The sequence below is a fragment of the Podarcis cretensis genome (genome assembly GCF_951804945.1).
Source record: "Podarcis cretensis genome assembly, chromosome: 14".
In the NCBI taxonomy this organism is placed as follows: domain Eukaryota; kingdom Metazoa; phylum Chordata; class Lepidosauria; order Squamata; family Lacertidae; genus Podarcis; species Podarcis cretensis.
This window is the reverse complement of record NC_137183.1, coordinates 44,890,400-44,911,693: the sequence shown is the minus strand read 5'-3', so window position 1 is coordinate 44,911,693 and position 21,294 is coordinate 44,890,400. Positions and strand designations below refer to the sequence as shown.

Below are 21,294 nucleotides of genomic sequence, written 5' to 3'. Positions count from 1 at the left end.
GGACTTGCCGATCAGAAGGTCGGCGGTTCGAATCCCTGTGACGGGGTGAGCTCCTGTTGCTCGGTCCCTGCTCCTGCCAACCTAGCAGTTCGAAAGCACACCAGTGAAAGTAGAAAAATAGGTACCACTCTGGCGGGAAAGTAAATGGCGTTTCCATGTGCTGCTCTGGTTCACCCGAAGCGGTTTAGTCATGCTGGCCACATGACCCGGAAGCTGTACATCAGCTCCCTTGGCCAATAAAGCGAGATGAGTGCTGCAACCCCAGAGTCAGCCATGACTGGACCTAATGGTCAGGGGTCCCTTTACCTTTTTACTATGTTATCAGTCATGGCTTTGCCTAAAGAATCATGGGAAGTGTAGTTTGCTAAGGGTGCTGTGAGTTGTTAGGAGACCCCCTATTCCCCCTCACAGAGCCGCAATTCCCAGAGTTTCTTGGGGAAGAGGGATGGATGGCTAAACTACTGGGAACTGTAAAGTTCTCAGAATGATTTAACAGTCTATCCCTTTCCCTAGAGAACTCTGGGAATTGTGGGAAGGAAAGGTCTAAACACCTCTCAGCAGCCTCACTGAACTACGTTTCTTGGGATTTTCTGAGGGAAGCCATGAGTGATAAAGTGGTATCAGACTGCTTTAAATGTATAGTGCAGACGGGAGCTTTTTTTAAAAAAGACAATATTCGAATCTTGTACACAAGGGATGAATTTCAAAACATGCCCTGTTGATTTCAGCATGAATTTGGTCTTTGAGCTCACCCAGTCGTGCATCTCCTGTTCGGTGGCAGCTGCTAGTCGGATGGGCCAGCGCTGCTTGGTTTTTTCCGGCGTATACAGAGCGAAGGAATGTTTGGCCTCGTTCAGGATCTCAACCAGGATGGTGACTTCATTGAGGAACACATGGATGTACTGGGAAAACACACACACACACACAATATACAAGCTTTTTTTAACTGAGGAGCGCATTTACCTGACCATAGGACGCACCTTGTTTTAGAGGAGGAGAACAAGGAAAAAAAACACACACCCCTCTCTGCTCAACGCCCCTTCAGCGAAGCGGCAGGAGAAATGGAGCCCCTTCCATTTCTCCTCCCGCTTGGCTGAAGGGGCGCTGCGCAGCTCTCCCTCTCTGCTGACGCCGGGAGAGTCTTGCTCTCCTGGCTTCAGCAAAAGGAACCCGAAGCCTTCGGAGCGCAGCACGAGTTCCTGTTGCGCTTCAAAGGCTTCAGGCGGCTATCCCTGAAGCCTGGAGAGTGAGAGGGGTCAGTGCGCACCGACCCCTCTCACTCTCCAGGCTTCAGCGAAAGCAACGCGTAGCCTCTGGAGCACGGAGGGAGCGCTCCCTCTGCGCTTTGGAGGCTTCGTGTTGCTATCGCTGAAGCCAAGGAGTCGCTCCATAGGACGCACACACATTTCCCCTTAATTTTTGGAAGGGAAAAAGTGCTTCCTATAGAGCGAAAAATACGGTAATAATAACTGAATCTGGGAATTTTTAAAGAATCTGGTGGAAAGCACTGGGTGAAGAGTCCTCGCACAGTGGTAGAGCACCTGCTCTGCACACAGAAGGTCCCAGGTTCATTCTGTGGCATCTCCAGGTAGGGCTGGAAAAGTCTGCAGTCTGGAATCTTGGGGAGCCACTGCCTGCCAGTGTAGACAATACTGAACTAGATGGGCCTGTGGTCAGGAATCTGCCAGTGTAAGGCACATTCCCACGTTCATCACATAGGAGGCCATCATCTAAGATGGTGCCTTGTACTCCAACATGTATTTGGCTAATTAGAAATAAAAGTATCCTCCCCTTTCCAAACAGTTTTGTCATATACAGTCGTACCTTGGATTTTGAACGGCTTAGTTGCTGAATGTTTCAGCTCACAAAAGACCAAAAACTGGAAGTGACTATTCTGGTTTCCGAACTTTTTTTGGAAGTTGAATGTCCGACGGGGCTCCCGATTGGCTGCAGGAGCTTCCTGCAGCCAATCAGAAGCCATGCTTTTGTTTCTGAACATTTTGGAAGTTGAACGGACTTCCGGAACGGATTCCGTTCAACTTCCAATGTACAACTGTACTTAAAAATGCTAAATGCTAATTTTAGCACAATGGAAGAGATATTCATATACAGTCATACCTCATGTTACGTTTGCTTCAGGTTGTGCATTTTCAGGTTGCGTCCCACGGTGACCCAGAAGTACCGGAAAGGGTTACTTCCGGGTTTTGCCACTCATGCATGCACAGACACGCAAAATGACGTCATGCGCATGCACAGAAGCAGCAAATTGCGATCCACGCACGCGCAGACGTGGGCTGCGTTCTTTTCAGGTTGCGAACGGGCTTCCAGAACGGATCCCGTTCACAACCAGAGGTACCACTGTATATGTTATAGAGGCGCAAATGATTCATGGAGGAGAAATTAAGAATTTGGTAAATGACCCATTTGAAAGGTATTGCATCTGCTTATTATGCTGCTCATTAATCATATGAAGCAAACAACGCATTTTTCGGACACTTTCACAGAAATGGAAAGTACTGAAAAGTTTTCTGGGGTGGGTGGGAAATTCATCTCACATCGCGTTATAAATTTACAAAGCAAATCAGTGCATAAAATACGGACACGGTGCAGAGAGCTCGGTGTGGTTTCTCTAGAGAATATGGCCGCGCGCCAGTACCTTCTTCTCCTCGTAGTGCATGTAATAGATGAAGAGGATGCTGTCCCGTGTGCCATCGTTCCCGGTGAACTGCTCAAGGGCCACCCGCACATCAACCCATCTGTAGGGCTTCCAGCTTCTCCACCACTGCAAGGTTCCAGTTTTGACCCAGACAGACTGGAGAGGCAAAAATGAAATGAAATGAAAGCAATGCAATGGAATAAAACCACAACTACCCCAAACCTCTCCATTCTGAAGGAAATCAGCCCTGAGTGCTCACTGGAAGGACAGATCCTGAAGCTGAGACTCCAATACTTTGGCCACCTCATGAGAAGAGAAGACTCCCTGGAAAAGACCCTGATGTTGGGAAAGATGGAGGGCACAAGGAGAAGGGGACGACAGAGGACGAGATGGTTGGATAGTGTTCTCGAAGCTACCAGCATGAGTTTGACCAAACTGCGGGAGGCAGTGGAAGACAGGAGTGCCTGGCGTGCTCTGGTCCAGGGGGTCACGACTAAACAGCAATAACACCACCCAACAGCAGCATTTAGGTGAAGACCACAGGGGGGCCAAATACCTCTGCTCCCCTTCCCTCCATTGCTCCTTCTCTCTACTACAGACAGTAGCGGGCAGAAGGTTATACTATAGTGGTTGTGCAGAGAAAGCAGACAGAGATTTCCCCCCCTTCTCTGGGGCCATCCAGCGAAGCTGCTGGGTGGAAGGTTCCAGACAAAAGTACTTATTTATGCTCCTGAACGATGGAATTTCTTGCTACAGGATGTGGTGATAGTGATCGACTTACACAACTTTAAAAGTAGGTTAGACAGGTCAAATTCCTTTCGGCGCACCCATTGTCAGAATTGTAGGTTGTAAGCATCTTGAGGCATGGAACCTGATCCCCCCCTGGCCTCACTCTGTATGGTAGGGGTGGCAAACACATAGGTCCTAGAACCTCATGTGGCCTCCAATCCATTTTTTTCTGGCCCTAAAGGGACTTCTACCTGCTTCTCCCCTCCTCCAAGACATGCCCCCATAACAGAGGTATAGTGGTATAGTCATGTTTACTACAGTGGTACCTCGGGTTAAGAACTTAATTCGTTCTGGAGGTCCGTTCTTAACCTGAAACTGTTCTTAACCGGAGGTACCACTTTAGTTAATGGGGCCTCCCACTGCCACCGCACGATTTCTGTTCTCATCCTCAAGCAAAGTTCTCAACCCGAGGTACTATTTCTGGGTTAGCGGAGTCTGTAACCTGAAGCGTATGTAACCTGAGGTACCACTGTACTGTTACAGCCATACCTCAGGATGAATACGCTTCAGGTTAAGCGTTTTCGGGTTGTGCTCTGCGGCGACCCGGAAGTAACAGAACGCGTTACTTCTGGGTTTCGCCGCTCGCGCATGCGCAGACGCTCAAAATGACGTCACATGCATGCGTGGAAGCGGCGAAACGCGACCTGCGCACACGCGTTACGTTCGCTTCAGGATGCGAACGGGGCTCAGAACAGATCCCGTTCGCATCCAGAGCTACCACTGTATTAGGAACTTAACCATAAAGCTCTTAATACATAATGTCAAAACTGCATGAAAAATGTAGTTTGGAGAGTTTTCTGCTCATCTCCGAGGTCCTTCAGAGTCCCTCAGCTTGCTCATTTTGAAGGTCAAAATGCAGGAAAAGATGGCAGCCCCTCTCCACGCTTACCTGCTCGACAGCCTGTTCGTAGTGTCGGAAGTTCTCCACCTCCCGCCGAGTCCTTTCCGTGAGCTGCTGAAAGATCTGCTTCCGCCACACGGCAGTCTGTGCGGGGGTGATGGAGAGAGAGAGGGACTGCCCAGAAGAGGATAAGGCTACGGCAGAAAAGGAGGAGCACATAATTAAGGACTAGGCAACAGAACAACCAGAAGGCCTCAAGTTCAATCCCTGTCACTTTTGGTTCAAAAAGGACCAGGAAGTTGGTGATGTGATAACTTCTGCCTGAGACCTGAGAGAGCCACCGGAAGTCCGGAGAGACAACACTGGCTTAGACAGGTAAGCCATTGCTTCTACCTGGGGAAGGAGAGCACCTCAGTGTTAGAGCAACTGCCCTGCATGCAGGAGGTCCCAGGTTCAATGCCCAGGTACAGCTGGCACTGTTCCCTATCAGGAACCCAGGGGAACTGCTGCCTGTCAGTGTAGGCAGTATGGGGCTAGATGGACCACCGAGTCTGACTCAGTATAAGGCGGCTTCCTATGTTCCACACCACATATTTAAAGCACATGGGTTTCTGGGAACTGTAGTTTGTGAAAGGTGCCAGGAACTGTAGCTACCTGAGAGGTAAACTACAGTTCCCAGGATTCTCTAGGGGAAGCCAAGTGCTTTATATGTTTGGCATGGATGTGAGGCAACGTCATACATCCCACCACCACACACAGACTTCATTGCCCTAGGTAAGTACCAAAGTTTGAGGTAGGGTTCCAAGGCCAATTACTAAGAAGAAGAGAAAAAACATAGCACTGTGTTTTATCAGAAGCCACTGTGTTGTCTCTCCAGATCTAAATCCCGCACACGGTCCGGGAAACAGTGTGTTTTTACATGAGCAGAATGTGTGCTTTTATTTAAAATGCATCTCTGGGTTACTTGTGGGGCACAGGAATTTGTTCATCCCCCCCCCCCAAAAAAAAATAGTCCGGCCCCCCACAAGGTCTGAAGGACAGTGGACCGGCCCCCTGCTGAAAAAGTCTGCTGACCCCACCTCCAGATGTTGCTGGACTACAACTCCCATCAGCCTCTACCACCATGCCTAACTATCAGGGATGATGGGAGCTGTAGTCCAACACCATCAATGGACTCAGCTCTGGAGAAGGCTAACTTAAAGCAAAGAGATAGTCGCACAAATGCCAGGAGTCTTGCAAATCTGAGGGAAAGGGGTCAGCCTTCTTCCTAGAGACTTGTCCAGGCTTCAGGCCTAGTTCTTATAAATGAATGAGACAACAGACCCATGTCTGGAATATACACTTTCAGGCCACTTGTGAGGGTTCAATATTCCTTCACAAAAAGAAAAGAACACACCACCAGCAGGTCAGGGAAAGGTTGCCTAGAATCCATCTCCAGCAACATCTGGATAGTTTTCCTTGTATACTGAACTATTTTGTACTGAACAGTCATGTGAATTCCCATCTGCCATCTCAAGTAGTACAGGCCAGACACAGGTTTACCAGACACCGCTGCACATGAAACTTAGGTGTGTCTCAACGTTAAGTCTGTGACGAAAGGATAGAGATTTAAAAGTGGGATCTTACAGGGCTGGATCAATGGGAAGGAAGGACCATAGGGGAAGTGTACACATTCAGAAGGGGACATGGAGGTGGTTCAAACACTGGAAATCTCCCCCACCTGACTGCACCGTGAACCACTTGAGGGAGCTGTGTGAATCCACAAAGCAGCCTCCGCCACAGACCCAGGCCCACAACGGATGTTCATCGGCCTCCAAATGATCCTCTATGCCAACAGACAACGTGCCAAAAGAGGACAGGCTGGATGCCTCAGCCGAGGCGCTTGCAGAGGCCGCAGCTGGCTTCTTGGCCTCCTTCAGGTCAATGTTTGTCCACTGCAATTCGGCGGGTTGAGACTCTGGACCCAAGGCAGGTTCTTCTGGAACATCCGCCAGCCCTTTATGTGCCACAGGGTTGGCTTCGTCAAGAGGTGATGGGACAAGATTCACAGCCGGGCCTGCGTCCGATTCCGGGGCCTGCTGGGGCTTGTTGTCACCTGCCGCACACCCAGGCAGGCAAACGTTTTCCAGAACCAGAGGTGCCTCGATATCGGATGGGAGATCTCCATCACTTCGGAATATGGAATTGGTTTGTTCCTTGATGTCATCCGTGAAGAAACAGCCAGCACTTGGGGAAAGGGAGAAGAGAAAGAGATTGCACCGGATCCAAGTCCGTTATCATTCAGTAGCAAGCTTGCCAAGCCAATTATATATACAGTGGTACCTTGGGTTATGAGCTTAATTCGTTCTGGAGGTCCGTTCTTAACCTGAAACTGTTCTTAACCTGAGGTACCACTTTAGCTAATGGGGCCTCCCGCTGCCGCCACGTGATTTCTGTTCTCATCCTGAAGCAAAGTTCTTGAGGTACTATTTCTGGGTTAGCAGAGTCTGTAACCTGAAGCGCCTGTAACCTGAGGTACCACTGTAGTGGAAGATTACGGTTTTCGTTGTTGTTAAAAGCACATTCTCAGGGTTTCTAAGTTACCTGAGGAGACTTGTTGAGCTGCCAGTCTGCGATCGGTCACTATCTCGGCTGCAAACAATCGCTTTCCACGTTTTCCCACTCAGCTCACTTGGGGTGACGCCTTGACGGAAATAAATGGCTCTGTCCTCACAGCTGATCCCCCAGACCTAGACAGCGAGAGAGAGAGAGAAGATAAAGCAGAAATGTGTGCGAGAGTAAGAAAAATAGATTTTCAACTCCCTTGTGGCTGACATCAGAAAAGAAGTGGCTCCCAGTCATTGCTCTGTAGCAAGTAAGAGCAACTTTATTATTTGACACAATAATATTTATTTATCTGATATATTTATGTACTGCCTAATGCCAAAGTAAGCTTCAAAGCAGTTTGCAGGTATGAAAATGCGAGCATGAAAACAAAGCAGCCATAATCAGAATATAAAACCAAAACATGGAATAAAACAGCCCCATTTGAACAGTGAAATATAAACAACCACAATTAAAATACACAGTGAAACGATCCCATTAAAACCACGCAGCAATTAAAACAGGAGACTCAGGCCGAGAAAAATGTTTGAGTTGACAGGTACCCCAAAAGATGATATGTAAAATAGAAAATGCAAAGATAATTAAAAATAAAATAGAAATAAACCAGACTAATGAAACCTCTGCACCTCTCCTTAGCAAATGCTTTGAATAAAATCTCTACAGATTTTAACCCTAAACTAAGTTGAGGGGATTGTTTTTCCTACACACCCAACCACCTACGACCTCACCCTTTTAACCTGAGATGCAAGGCTTGTGTTCTGCCAGTGAGCTATGGTTCTGCTCATCCCGGTTCAGTTGTAGAAGAGTCAATCCTATGAACGGGTTCAAAGTTTTTTTCTTTTTTTCTTTTTGCAGGCCTGGTTCAACTTCCAATGGGGTTAATGTTCCAGACCTGCTTGGATACTTGCTCTGCTGCTTCTAAAGCAGGCACAGGCAAACTCCGGCCCTCCAGATGTTTGGGACTACAATTCCCATCATCCCTAGCTAACATGACCAGTGGTGAGGGATGATGGGAATTGTAGTCCCAAACATCTGGAGGGCCGGAGTTTGCCTATGCCTGTCTTCAAGGGAGCCTCACCTGGTCATTTAAGCCGACGTTTACCATCACCATCTCGCCAACCATCTCGATCCAGCTGGTGCCGCAAGGATTGTGAGAGTTCACACCTCTTCTGAACCAGACCTGAGGGGAGAATATCCAAATTACTGCTTGGTGGCTCCGGATTTGTCTACCAACTCTGTTCCCCTCCCCAATCGAACTCTGAAACTGGAATAAATTATGCAGAGTAGCAATACAGCAATACTCACATTCCTGAATTACTTTATAGGTTACACAGAAAATGGCAACGGGCTCTGTTTGCAATACGCATTTAAGGGAGTAATCATACCACTTTAAAAAGTCATGGCTTTCCCGCAAAATCCTGGGAACTGTAGTTTGTTAAGGGTGCTGAGAGTTGTTAGGAGACCCCCGTTCCCCACAAAGAGTTAGAATTGCCGGAGTGTTTTAACAATTATTTCCTTTTCCCAGGAAACCAAGGGAACTGGATTAATAAATCACAGCAACATATAATGAAGATTCCCCAGTCTTTTTAAAAGTGGAATAGGGGACAGGACAATTTTTTAAGGTACAAAGATACTGCCCTGGGTGATGGGGAGTGGCTGACTGTTATCCTAAATTGTTGTTTTCAATTCTTCTCTTCTGTCACGAGGACTTGAAACATAGCCAGCACTAAATGAAAGGAAACCTTAAACCGCCATTGTGTCTCAAAGCTTCTTACTTTTCGGTCTTTGGTAACTGCCCAAACAACATTCACACCCACTGACACATGTAAGATTCCATTCTCTGGGACTGGAGGCTCCACAATCGTCCAAGAAATTCCTGTCAGAGGAAAAAGCAAGAGAACAATTTGAAACCCTAGTTGAGTCCCAAACAAGAAGAAAAATATGATGCTTTTATTTACTTTTTAAATTTATGCCCTCAAGAAAAACGCGCTTTGGAAAGCAAGGGATACGAAATACACATCAAACCATCAACAAAATGTGAATCTTGTGCTCCCTTGGGAAGAAGGGCAGGATATAAACTTAACAAAATAAAATAAACACCTGCAAATCAAAACCGCTTAAAGACATCTCCTTCATAATCATAGTAATAAGCTGGCACAAAGGCAACAATAACCCATCATAAGTTAAGCACACAAAACCCAGAGCAAACTATTGTTTCTACACCTCAGTCCGTGGGTTTTAAAGGCCTCTTTGGAGCTACCAATGGATGGTGTCTGCCTCACTTGGCGTGGGATTAAATACCACAACATTGGAGCCACCAGCAAAAAGGCCCTGTTCCCCAGGCAGACTGTCTTTCCAGGACAGCACCTAATCAGGGTCTCTGAAGCAGATCTTAAGCTATGGACTTAAAAGCAGATGGCACCGGGAGGGTGAGGCGGCAGGGAGCTTGGCAAGGTTCATGCGCAGCAACGGAGCACCTGATTGGCTCCTCACCCTCCTGGTAACTGACAGATGTGTGGCGCTGGGAAGCCAGGTGAGCAACGAACGCTGCTGCAGCCTTTAAGTCAGCTGATCCTAAACAGTTCAGCGCTTGAAGGTCACGGTCAAAAGCCTCCCGTGACTGCAAATGTGTGGGATGTAATCCACTGGGAGCAGTCAAATACAACATTCCTTGTTTTGCTAGAGTGGACATGCAAGGGGATGTTTGGTCCAGCCAGTCAAAACTTCCTGTTCCTCCTGGCCTGGAGCATCCTTCCTCGCATGTGACTAGTGGGTGGGCGTGACCTTTCCAGACTTGGTAAAAGGACAAGGCATGCTGCCACTCTCTCTTATTTTCCATCTTCCTTTCGTCCTGCGAACTTCCCGGACTGCTAACTGCAGCCACTAAGTCAACCCACATATGGGGTAAACCTGTTTGTATATGCTTGTAACATTAAGCCTTAAGCCTGCCTTCAGGGATCACACTGTGCTCTGCCTGATCATGAGTAAACTTTCTTTTTATTGCTTATGAATAAGACTGTGCTGGGACGCGGGTGGTGCTGTGGGTTAAAACACAGAGCCTAGGACTTGCCGATCAGAAGGTTGGCGGTTCGAATCCCCGAGACGGGGTGAGCTCCCATTGCTCGGTCCCTGCTCCTGCCAACCTAGCAGTTCAAAAGCACGTCAAAGTGCAAGTAGATAAATAGGTACCGCTCCGGCGGGAAGGAAAACGGTGTTTCTGTGCGCTGTTCTGGTTCGCCAGAAGCGGCTTAGTCATGCTGGCCAAATGACCCGGAAACTGTACGCTGGCTCCCTTGGCCAATAAAGCGAGATGAGTGCCGCAACCCCAGAGTCAGTCACGACTGGACCTAATGGTCAGGGGTCCCTTTACTTTTACCTTAAGACTGTGGTGTCTTTATTATTTTAGGAGGGATTCAAGGGGTCTTACCAGGAAAATATGAGAACACATTTCAATCTGGACAAGCCAGCTTGAATTGCGTATTGTCTTAAGAAACTCACACGAGTTTGCAATGAGTTTTCTGCTGTGCGTGAGAAGGGGAATATAAACTCTGCTAAGTAAAGGAACTTGCTGGAGCAAGTTAGGAAGGATATTAATAAACAATATATCCTCTCCTGACACCCTGAACATTCCCACAAAATGAAGCTTACCTTGAGGGTTGTTCCTGTCAATCCCTTCCCTCACAATCGCCTGCCCTTCCCAAAGAGTTCCCCAGAGAAGGTCGTACGGCCCGCAGCTGATCTGGACAGCTTCGCCAGGGGTAGCAATTAAAGACCACGAAGAACCTTCCGGATTGTGATGGCAGACGTCTTCCCTGTACCAGACCTGAAGTGAGGGGGAAACGTGTATCCTTCAGGAATGGCAACTGTTGATTTTATATGTTTGTCTATTTAATTTTGTATTTTATATAAATTTCCACCGTGCCCTTCCTCCCAAATGGGAGCCCAGAGCAGCAAATAACACCTGTAATTTAAAAAATAAAACAAAAACGTATTTAAAGTATTCTGCCTGCCCCTGCCTGCCAGAGGCTACTGCTGCAAAGTTGCCCTCATGGGTATGTATCTCTTGGGGAGGGATGAAAAAAAGTTCTAGATCAGTGCTTCTTCAGCTGTTTTTGAACTACAACTCCCATCATCCCTAGCTAGCAAGACCAGTGGTCAGAGGTGATGGGAATTGTAGTCGGAAAACAAATGGAGACCCAAAGGTTGGGAAACAACTGTTCTAGATTGTATCCAATACTACTCCAACTCGAGTAGGCACACTGAAATTAATGAACCTAAAATGAGTTGTGTTCATTAGTTTCAATGGGTCTACGCTGAGTAAGGCCAGCACTGGCTAGAGCCTTCTGCATTCCTGATATAAACCAGCTGATGGACCAACACTCTTTTGCCATACGCAAGAATCCCGAAGGCAAAGAGGAGTTACCTTTCCTTGCAAAGACACAGCCCAGACTGACAACCTTCCCACTGGCTCGTCTGTAATCTCCCATCCTCCAACGGAAAGATCATTGAAAGGATCCGGCAACTGTGTGGGATCCTGTTGGGATGGAATCTACAGCAGAAGGTCAGAAAACATGCTTTGAATTACTTTCCTGTGGGTACAGATTCGACATTCTTCCCAGGTGAACTTATTGTTTCTTATTAAGAGCAGCTCATTCAGAAATTGCTTGCAGTTGGTGTTACAATATGCCCCCTAACAACATATGGGGTCCCAAGCTTGAAAAATAATATAAATAATATTACAACTATCCTTCCCTTTGGGGGCGGGGCGGGGCATGTCACTACAAAATTGGCCAATGGGATGCAGGGGTAAATGTAATGGATGTGAATGGAATGAAAGGATGGATTAGAGGTGAAGTTGCTGGAACCCTCCACACTGAAACATCTTGTTGCAAGTCCCACTGGCTGCGACGTTAAATTTTAAAAATATATGCTTTCTGCCAAAACTCGCAGGGCAGTTCAGAAACACTAAATGCCTCAACCCAGATGGAAGGCAAAGGAAAAACCCGGAAACAGCATCCCTCAAGAGCCTGGAAGAATAAAATCACCTTTGCCCGGCATCAACACAATCAGGTGGACACCACTGAAAAGGCCCTGCTGCAAGGAATCCGGGGTTTGATCTTAGGTTGTGCAGCATAGCCACTGTGAAAGGCCTTGAGCCAACCCTGACCACCTCTAGACACACTGCAAATTTGAAAAATTGATGTTTGGGGGAGGAGGGGGAAGGGGGAGAGACACCTTTGCCCATGTATCTCGCGACTTGTATCTCCGGTACCGAATCCACCGCCTCCGTCGCACACAGGAATTCCACCTCTTGTCTTTGGTATAGGTGGCTGGGAAATCTATAGCGTATGTCCAGCCCTGAAAAAGGAAAAAGGAAAAAAGAAGGAAGGGGGAGAGAGCAATCAGAAAAATATTTTTGTCAAGTATTGAGTTTACCAGAAAAAAAATAAAGCTCAATATACTCTAGGCACGAACTAAGCACCAACCTCTGGCAAAATTAGCAACGCTGCTCTTATAAAGCAGCTTTTAATCCACCAATACATAATCACAGAATTGTAGAGTTGGAAGGGACCCCGTGGGTCATCTAGTCCAACCCCCTGCAGTGTAGGAATATTTAGCTAAAGCATGTTGCGATCCGATTGCCTGCCCAGCCTAATAAGAACCACTAATCAACCTAGCCTGGTTCTCGTGACATATTCAATCAGGGACCAGGAACTTCAGGCTTGGGCTGCACATGTGGCCCTCCAAGTCTCGCTATCTGGCCCTCTCTCCAGCCTACACTTTCTCCCCAGGCCAACACCCTTCACTAGCTTGACTTTGCACTGCCCTTGAGTATGTTTTGCCTGGCTGGAATTTGCCCTTCAACTCTCATCATTCCTCTTCCTTGCCTGGATGGAGGACAGAGAGGGGTGTGCGAGTCAGTGCATACTGTACAAAGGAAAAAATTATACCCATTGCCCAACTTTTGCACCTCACCCTGCACAGCAGTGGCATGTGGCCCTGGGAAGATTGCCAAGAAGGAAACACACGTCTTTTGTTCTGAAAAAGGTTCCCTGCCCCAGTTTTAAATGATAGGTTAAAGTAAACTAGGGCTTAATGTGAGCTTGTACTTTGCTCCTCCACTGCTCTTAACTTCAGTGCCCCCAGAGAGGAAATAAACTAGAGGTTGACTTGCCGTTACATGTGAACCACTGCTTATGGTTTGTCTGTCTCCTGGCAAATCATGATGGTAAGAACAAACCATGGTTTACTAGGAAACCACGAGTGCCGGTTTGCACATAAACTGGGCTAGGGAGAGGCTGCTCGATGTTGAAGCTGGGCTTCTAACACTTATAAAGAATAACCTCTGCAATAGCAATACTATCCCTCTAAGGCAGCCTTTCTCAACCTGTGGGTCCCTAGATGTTGTTGAACTACAACTCCCATCACCCCTAGCTAGCAATGCCAGAGCTCAGGAATGATGGGAGTTGTAGTTCAACAACATCTGGGGACCCACAGGTTGAGAACCGCTGCCTAAGGCAAGGGGCAACAATAGCTTTGGCCTGGTGGGTCAAAGCCCAGTGCTGTGGGTGCCAGTCACAAAACAGCTGACGTAGCATGACAGCTTCAACATAGGATAGGCCCAGCCAGGGCAAAGGTGAACTGAGCAGCAGCTGAGACCAAATAGTCTCTTGTGCATTGCAGATTTTGAAGAGGGTATTTACGGGGACCTTTCGTTGGCCTCCTAGGTGATGTCGGTGGCCACAATGATGCCCACGGACACAATTTTTGTGGCCTGTCCTCTAAGGCTACAATCCTAGACATGCTCACTTGGGTGTAAACTCCACTCAAATCAGTGGAGACAGATTACTCACTATATTTCGCAGGGACCAAGTCCCTCTGAAATCAGTGCAACTTCCAAACAACCGCAGTTAACAAACTCTGCACATTTTATCTATTAATAACAGCAATGCACAGAACTATCGCAAGAAGAATAACACCATAATGAAGGTTGCTTGACGTCAATATGATTTGCAGGTACAAGAATCTTTTTGTTATTATTTATTAAATTTGTCTACTAAAGCTAACGAGCCATGTGTTGCTACCCATATCTAAGGACCTCCCGGTGCTGTTGGATTCCAACACCCACCATTCCTGTGACTGGAGGGTTAATCAGTTATTAATTTGATGTGCGCTCAGCATCAGCATAAAGAGTGCAGAAGGGTTACAAGAAAAGATAACTGGAATGGTAGCTGTAATATTCCCAAAATGGAATAAGTAGTACTAGGAGAAACAACCTTGCCGTGACGTCACAGACACTATCCAATAGGCGCCTATATAACAGTGCAACTGCCGAGTCAACTTGCTTGTATACTCACAGTTCCTGGGTAAACCTAGCCTTTGGAGATGCCCTGAAGGCCTTTGACCTAGTGGTCCCTGCTTTCTACTACAAACAGCAGCCCCAGCTCAACGCCCCCTGGGTAGCAAGTATGAATGCAGAAATGTATTCTGGAAGCAAGACAGTAACCCCTCCCCTTCAACATTGCTCCCTCCCTCCCTCCTCGCAAGAGGATGTGGATCCCTTTTTGATATTTTGCACCTACCCCTTTCTCTGTGGGGTCCCCTCCAAAATTTTCATCCACATACCAGTCAGCTTCCCATTCCCAGTGAGGCGACGGCAACTCAAAGCTTTCGAGCATCTGATGCTTCAGCCCACTCACATCGCTCCACTGCCAGCGGTCACTGGGCAATAACTTCTCGCAGAAGCCAATCACGGGATTCCAGCGCTGCCAGGGAGTGAACAAGAAAACAATCACATATTGTACACTCTCTTAACCTCAGGTCCCCAGGCATTGCTGAACACAAATCCCATTGTCCTCTGCTGGTGTGGCTAACGGCTAATGGACGATGGGAGTTGTAGTCCAGCGACATCTGGAGGGCCACAGATGTTTGACTTAGATTGCCTCTGCCTGGAGAGTACATTTTGGGGCTCCAATATTCAACAGATTAAATCAATTAAGAAATCATTTGTTCAGCTGAACAAGTTGAATGGCTCAGGACTGCAATACCTCAAGGACCTCCTCTCCCCATATAAACCAACCCGGATTCTGCAATTATCATATGAGGTCCTCCTTTGTGTGCCTCTTCCATGTGAGGTGTGGAGGATGGCATCACGAGACTGGGCCTTTTTTGCAGTGGCTCCCCATTTGTGGAATGCAAAGATATACTCCAGGAAGGTTCGCCTGGCACCTTCATTAAACATTTTTAGGCACTAGGGGAAAACATTCCTCTTCAACCAGACCATTGGCTGATTAATATTCCACAGCCTTTTAAAATTGTTTTTTTTTTTTTTGGGGGGGGGTATTGTTTTGCTTTGTTTCTGTTTTAACTATTTATTTGTGCTTTTATCCTGAATTTTTATCTTGTGAACCACCCTGAGATGAATATATAAATTTAAGAAATAACAATAAAAAAATAAAAAGTACCCCATTAGTCAGCCAACAGATTTCCAGGATATATGCGCACAAACTGAATAGGCCTTTAAAAGTAAAAGCTTGAGTGAAGACTCCAAAATTACATAAGGGTGGATCTACACCCGGGGAGGAAACCCACTATAGATACCATAGTTACACGAGGCCGCCTGTGGTTTCTGATAAACTTTCAAATAGCACTTAAAGACAAACTGCAACAAAAAACAACAACAGGAAAACATTGAAGGAATGCCAAATTAAAACCCAACACATTCTGCACTCAGATGTTACTGTATGGAACAAAGCATGAATGAGAAGCTCTGTTAGATATAGGGCAGGCATCTCCAGACCCACTGACCCTACTTGAATGTTTCTGCCTGGCTGGAATGTGTCCTTGAACTCTGATAATGCATTGTTTGGACAGAGGACAGAGAAGAATAGCGTGAGTAACAGTGGGTGTGTGGAAAGTAGCCTACTTTACTGAAGATAGTAATATTTACACGGTGGCTCCACCTAATTCTGCTGGGAAGCAACAGGCTTATTGCCCCCATGCTTTTGGGCTTCCCAGAGAAGAAGAGTTTGGATTTGATATCCCGCTTTATCACTACCCGAAGGAGTCTCAAAGCGGCTATCATTCTCCTTTCCCTTCCTCCCCCACAACAACCACTCTGTGAGGTGAGTGGGGCTGAGAGACTTCAGAGAAGTGTGACTGGCCCAAGGTCACCCAGCAGCTGCATGTGGAGGAGCGGAGACGCGAACCTGGTTCACCAGATTACGAGATTACCGCTCTTAACCACTACACCACACTGGCTCTCTGACTGGTCACAGGATGCTGGAATAGACAGGGTTTGGGTCAGATCCATCTGGGCGCTTCTTAGCTTTAACCGCCGGCTTCTATTGTGGGCTCAGTCCTTTCCTTTGCATACCTGATTCTCGTAGGTTTCTTCCTGGTACCGGATGGGGACGTCGTTGGAGTGGATGTAAACGTAGACCTGGTGGTCGCACGCAATTCCCCAGCAGCACTGCTTGACGGCAGAAACCCTCTTGAACTCCAGCTCCCCATCTCTGCAGAGTTCCCAGTACTGGCCGGCAGTGGAGAGCGTGTAGACGCGGCCGAAGATATCGACCGCCCACAGGAGAGAACCGGACGTGCTCATGGCTGGGAAGGCAAAGGGAGAGGGTAGGAAGCACAAGCATGGAGGCCGGATCCAGTTTCTCTGAAGTCTGCCCCTTGCTTCAGGCTGACCGTTGAAGGCTGCGGCTTGTAATGCAAAAGGCTTAAGGGTAAAATCCCATACCTACTTAACCTGGGAGTAAGTCTCACTGAACCCAGTGGGACTTACTTTTTGAGTAGGCAGGTATTGAAATTGAAATATTGAAATACCGTATTTTTTGCTCTGTAAGACGCACCAGCACCAGACCACAAGATGCACCTAGTTTTTGGAGGAGGAAACAAGAAAAAAAATATTCTGAATCCCAGAAGCCAGAACAGCAAGAGATCACTGCACAGCGAAAGCATTCGCCCCATAAGACACACACACATTTCCCTTTACTTTTTAGGAGGGAAAAAGTGAGTCTTAAAGAGCAAAAAATACGGTACTTTATTGTCACTTCTACAACTTGTATACAGTGAGATTACACGAACACCCCCCACTCAGCTCTCTTAGTCTTAATTCCCCTCGTTTACTGACGCACACCCACCCAACCCAAAAGTCAGTTGCCCTGTTGTTATCTTTTTCATTCAGCAGCCTAACAGCCCACAGATAGAAGCTGTTCTTTACCCTGTTGGTGCAACTAATCATGCCTCTATATCTTCTGCCCAAGGGCAGGAGATCCAGAAAATGCCGGCCAGGGTGTGAATCATCCCTGAGAATTTTCCTCACACTCCTGAGGCAACGTTCTTCCACTATTTCATCCAGCGGATTCACGGGACAGCCCATAATATCTTGTGCTGTATTCACCACCCTCTGTAGGCATTTCCTATCAGATGATGTCAAACCAGCGTACCACACCGTGATGCAGTAGGAAAGGACACTTTCTATTGTGCACCGGTAGAAGGAGATCATCAAATGTTGATTGACATTGTTCTTCCGCAAGACTCTGAGGAGATGGAGTCTCTGTTGGGCTTCCTTAACCACTTGGGTTGTATTGATTTTCCAAGTAAGGTCTTCACGGAGATAAACTCCTAGGAATTTAAAGGAAGAGACTCTCTCCTTGCAGGGCAACGCTGTACAGTGCTACATGCTGACACTGGTTGGGCCCCACCTTTTCTCTCAGCCCCCCCCTCTCTTTCCACACCCAACAGACTATCAGGGGAGGGTCAGACTGCCCAAGGTCTGGCCTGACTACTTACAGTGACTTTTTAAAATTAGACCAAGTCTAATTTCAATATGTATAGGCAGGGCTTTTTTATTTCAGCGGGAACTCACAGGAACTCAGTTCCAGCACCTCTCAGATGGGTGCCATTGCCATTCTAAGACAAGGAGGGAGGCGTTCGTGGTGAGTACCAGCACCTCTTTTTCTAGAAAAATAGCGCTGCATATCGGATTGCAGCTCAAGAAGATCGAAGAAACAAATGCAATAAATTAATAAATGTCCTTTACAACGCAGTCCTAAGCGTGCTGACAGATAAAGACATTCATACAGAAATCCATGGGCCCTTGGAAGTGCATTTAAGATTTGCAGCCTTATTTTTGGTCCTACAGGGAAAACGATAAGTTGGAGTTCATCTAGCTCACTGGTTTTCAACTGTCAGGTTTGGACCTACTGCCCCATGGTCTGACCCAAGGATTCTCCCTCTTGTGGAATGCTCTCCCCAAAGAGGCCTTTGTTATATTTCTTTAGGTGCCAGGCAAAAATGTCCCTATTCTCCCAGGCCTTTGGCTAATTAAGCAATCTATGGCCTTTTAAACTGTGTGTGTGTGGCGGTACTGTTTCTGTTTGTTACGTGAAAGTTGGAGGATGCCTTATATGCCTCCTTTCAGCAACTCCTGCAGACAAGCTGTTGCCAAACGTCTTGCTCTGTTTTCCTGTGGACGGCATCAGCCAGACCAAGAGGGGGGTCTCGTCATCTGGGCAGCCCAGGACCCCCATATACACTGCCCAGGCCTGCGCCCCAGGGAGGTGACTTCAGAGCTGCCAACACAGAGATCTGGCTTCACCCCAGGAGGTGCATCCCATTGTCTCTCGAGACAGGCAGATGCCAACAACCATGTGTTTTTTTGTTCTTATATCGTAAACCATCCTCTGATCTTTGGATGAATGGCAGTATGGGAATTAAATAAATTCAATAAATTTAATAAATAATAATAAATAATAAAGAAGTAGGTCACAACAGTAGCACTAACACAATACAAATACAGTGGTACATTGGTTTACGAACTTAATCCGTTCCGGAAGTCCGTTCTTAAACCAAAGGCATGCTTTCCCATAGCAATGGGGGACTCAGTTTACAAAAGGAACATGCTGAACAGGAAGCGGAACATGTTCTGCTTCCAAGGCAAAGTTCACAAACCAAAACACCTACTTCCGGGTTTGCAGAATTGTTAATCCAAGTTGTTCATAAACTAAGCTGTTCTTAAACCAAAGTACCACTGTATATGATAAACATTAATAAATGGATCCCCAAATGCAAGGGGTCTGAAAATGTTGCAAGCTACCATTTTGTTCAGCCATCTACACTGTGTAGAATCCATAATGAAGGTTGCAATTCCAGGATCCTTGACAGATTGGTTATCAAGCCTTTGTTTAAATACCTCCAGTGACGGAGAGCTCCACCTTTCTAACCAGGAAACTTTGACACTGTATTTAATACCCATTTGATTCAAGTAACAAGAAATCAGATTCTGACTCAACATCAGGAAGAACTTTCTGACCGTAAGAGCTGTTAAGACAGTGGAAGGTGGACTCTCCTTCCTTGAATGTTTTTAAGCAGAAATTGGATGGCCACCTGTCATTTATGATCTAGTTGAGATTCCTGCATTGCACCAGATGACCCTCAGGGTCCAACTCTACAATTTGATGACTCTATAAAATGGAATCAAATCTATCTGTGGGCTTCTGCTTTGGGCTCCCCATGGGCATCTGGTTGGCCGCTGTGAGAACAGAATGCTGGACTCGATGGGCCTTTGGCCTGATCCAGAAGGGTCCTTCTTATTGGCTGGACTGGCCCTCTGCAATGTACGCACCTCAATAACCTTTGGAGAAAGAATGCCCAGAGGGTGTAGGGAGAAGAGGGGCGCTGCGTTGGCACAGGGAAACAGAGATCAGCAAAGCTCAGTTCTGAAGCCGGATGCAGAAGGAGCAAGCCTACTCTGTAATTCTGTACACACACCTGCTTGGAGATAAGCCACACTCCACTGAACAGGTAGCCAGGTCAGGAGCATCCCAGACCCTGAGATTGCAGGGACCAAACCTGAGATCGAGGGGCAGCCCCGGGTGATGTCATGGGGAGGTGGGACCTGGAGATGGGGGTTAATTGGGAAAGAGGGTAGCCAAAAAAACCCAACAACCCTCCCCAATGTCTATGCTTCAATTTGCAACCGGCTCCTGCCAGTCTGAAGCTTGCAAGCTTCATGGACGGCCTTCTTGATTTTTATTAATTTATTATCATCATCATCATCATCATCAATCGCGTCCCCGCCCACCTGGAGATTCAAGCCCCTCCACCTGCCGCCTGGAGGTGGCGAAGCAACCCTGGAGCCTTCAGGCCAGACCCTGCTGCTGAGAAGGCACGCATCGGGCGGCGCTGTCAGCTGCCACAGCAAACGAGCCGTCGGAGAGGTCATGTGCCATTGCATCTCTGAAAAAGCAAAGCTCAGCGACCACCATAAGAAAACCGAAAGTTATGGCCGCGAAGGGGCCCGATACGAACTGCGACCTACGATGGAACATCCCAGCCAAACCCGAGAAGCTCGCCTATTAGACCCGCTCGGGCTCTAATCTCCTTACCTGAACGTCCAGCAGGACGGCCGCTTTGGGCTTTTCCTCCACGTCTTGCGCACCGGGAGCGGCAGCGGCGGCGGCAGCAGCAGGAGACGCGCGCAGCTCCGGCCGCTGCCTCCACCAGCAACCGCAAGCTGGATGGAGGGCGAGGAAATCCGGGCCCACAGGAGCCGCCCGCTCATTGGCCGAGAGCGCGAAGCCCTCCGCTGCTATTGGCTGCGGGCGGAATCAGATGGATACATGGCGTTCTATTTTCCTGCACGGTGTTCTATCTCCCCCCCGCGTCGTAAGGCGAGCCGTCCGCCCTCCCACGACCGGCTGCTCCCGTATGACGCCAAGGGGTGTGCGCAAGAAGGGTTTGTGGTGGGCCATCTGGCTCTCGGGTTTTTTCCTCACTTTCTCTTTCCAGTTTCTGCAGCTAGAATAAAAAGAGAAGTAGGAAGGAGTTGGCTGGGAGAGCTTATTGCTTTTGCCTGCGAATATGTTGCGTGCTTTGTTTTGTGCTCTTATGTTGTAAACCGCCTCGCGATCCTGGGATGAAAGGCGGTATAGAAACTGAATAAATGAAAAAATGACTGCTTATTGCAGTTATCCTTGCACCCATCCACCCTGCATGGTAGGTTAGGCTGTGGGAGGCAGTGTACTGGACCCCATGGCCACCCAATGAGCTTCATGGCTGAGTGGGGATTCGAACCCTGATCTCCCTTAGATGGTAGAGCATGGGACCCAGGGTCGTGAGTTCGAGTCCCATATTGGGAAAAACAATTCCTGCGTTGCAAGGGGTCGGATTTGATGACCACCCAACTCCACAATACTATGATTCGGGACGTGGTGGCAGTGTGGGTTAAACCACAGAGCCTAGGATTTGCCGAACAGAAGGTCGGCAGTTCGAATCCCCACGATGGGGTAAGCTCCCGTTGCTCGGTCCCTGCTCCTGCGAACCTAGCAGTTCGAAAACATGTCAAAGTGCAAGTAAATAGGTACCTCTCCAGCGGGAAGGTAAACGGTGT

General features: G+C 47.6%; 1 protein-coding gene across 1 annotated transcript in view; it reads right to left on the bottom strand.

Annotated features, from left to right (window-relative positions):
- Positions 1-20,781, bottom strand: part of TECPR1 (tectonin beta-propeller repeat containing 1) — a 41,391-nt gene extending 20,610 nt beyond the window's left edge. Inside the window, exons 1-13 of the mRNA XM_079953681.1 lie at positions 20,291-20,781; positions 16,267-16,499; positions 14,474-14,656; positions 12,126-12,248; positions 11,314-11,439; positions 10,539-10,713; positions 8,666-8,766; positions 7,969-8,070; positions 6,870-7,015; positions 6,007-6,512; positions 4,335-4,480; positions 2,657-2,812; positions 753-902 (exon numbers count right to left, since the gene is read on the bottom strand). Of these exons, the coding sequence (XP_079809807.1) occupies positions 753-902; positions 2,657-2,812; positions 4,335-4,480; positions 6,007-6,512; positions 6,870-7,015; positions 7,969-8,070; positions 8,666-8,766; positions 10,539-10,713; positions 11,314-11,439; positions 12,126-12,248; positions 14,474-14,656; positions 16,267-16,497 (2,145 nt within the window). The 5' untranslated portion in view covers positions 16,498-16,499; positions 20,291-20,781. The remainder of the gene's footprint in view (positions 1-752; positions 903-2,656; positions 2,813-4,334; positions 4,481-6,006; positions 6,513-6,869; positions 7,016-7,968; positions 8,071-8,665; positions 8,767-10,538; positions 10,714-11,313; positions 11,440-12,125; positions 12,249-14,473; positions 14,657-16,266; positions 16,500-20,290) is intronic.
- Positions 20,782-21,294: the final 513 nt, after the last annotated feature.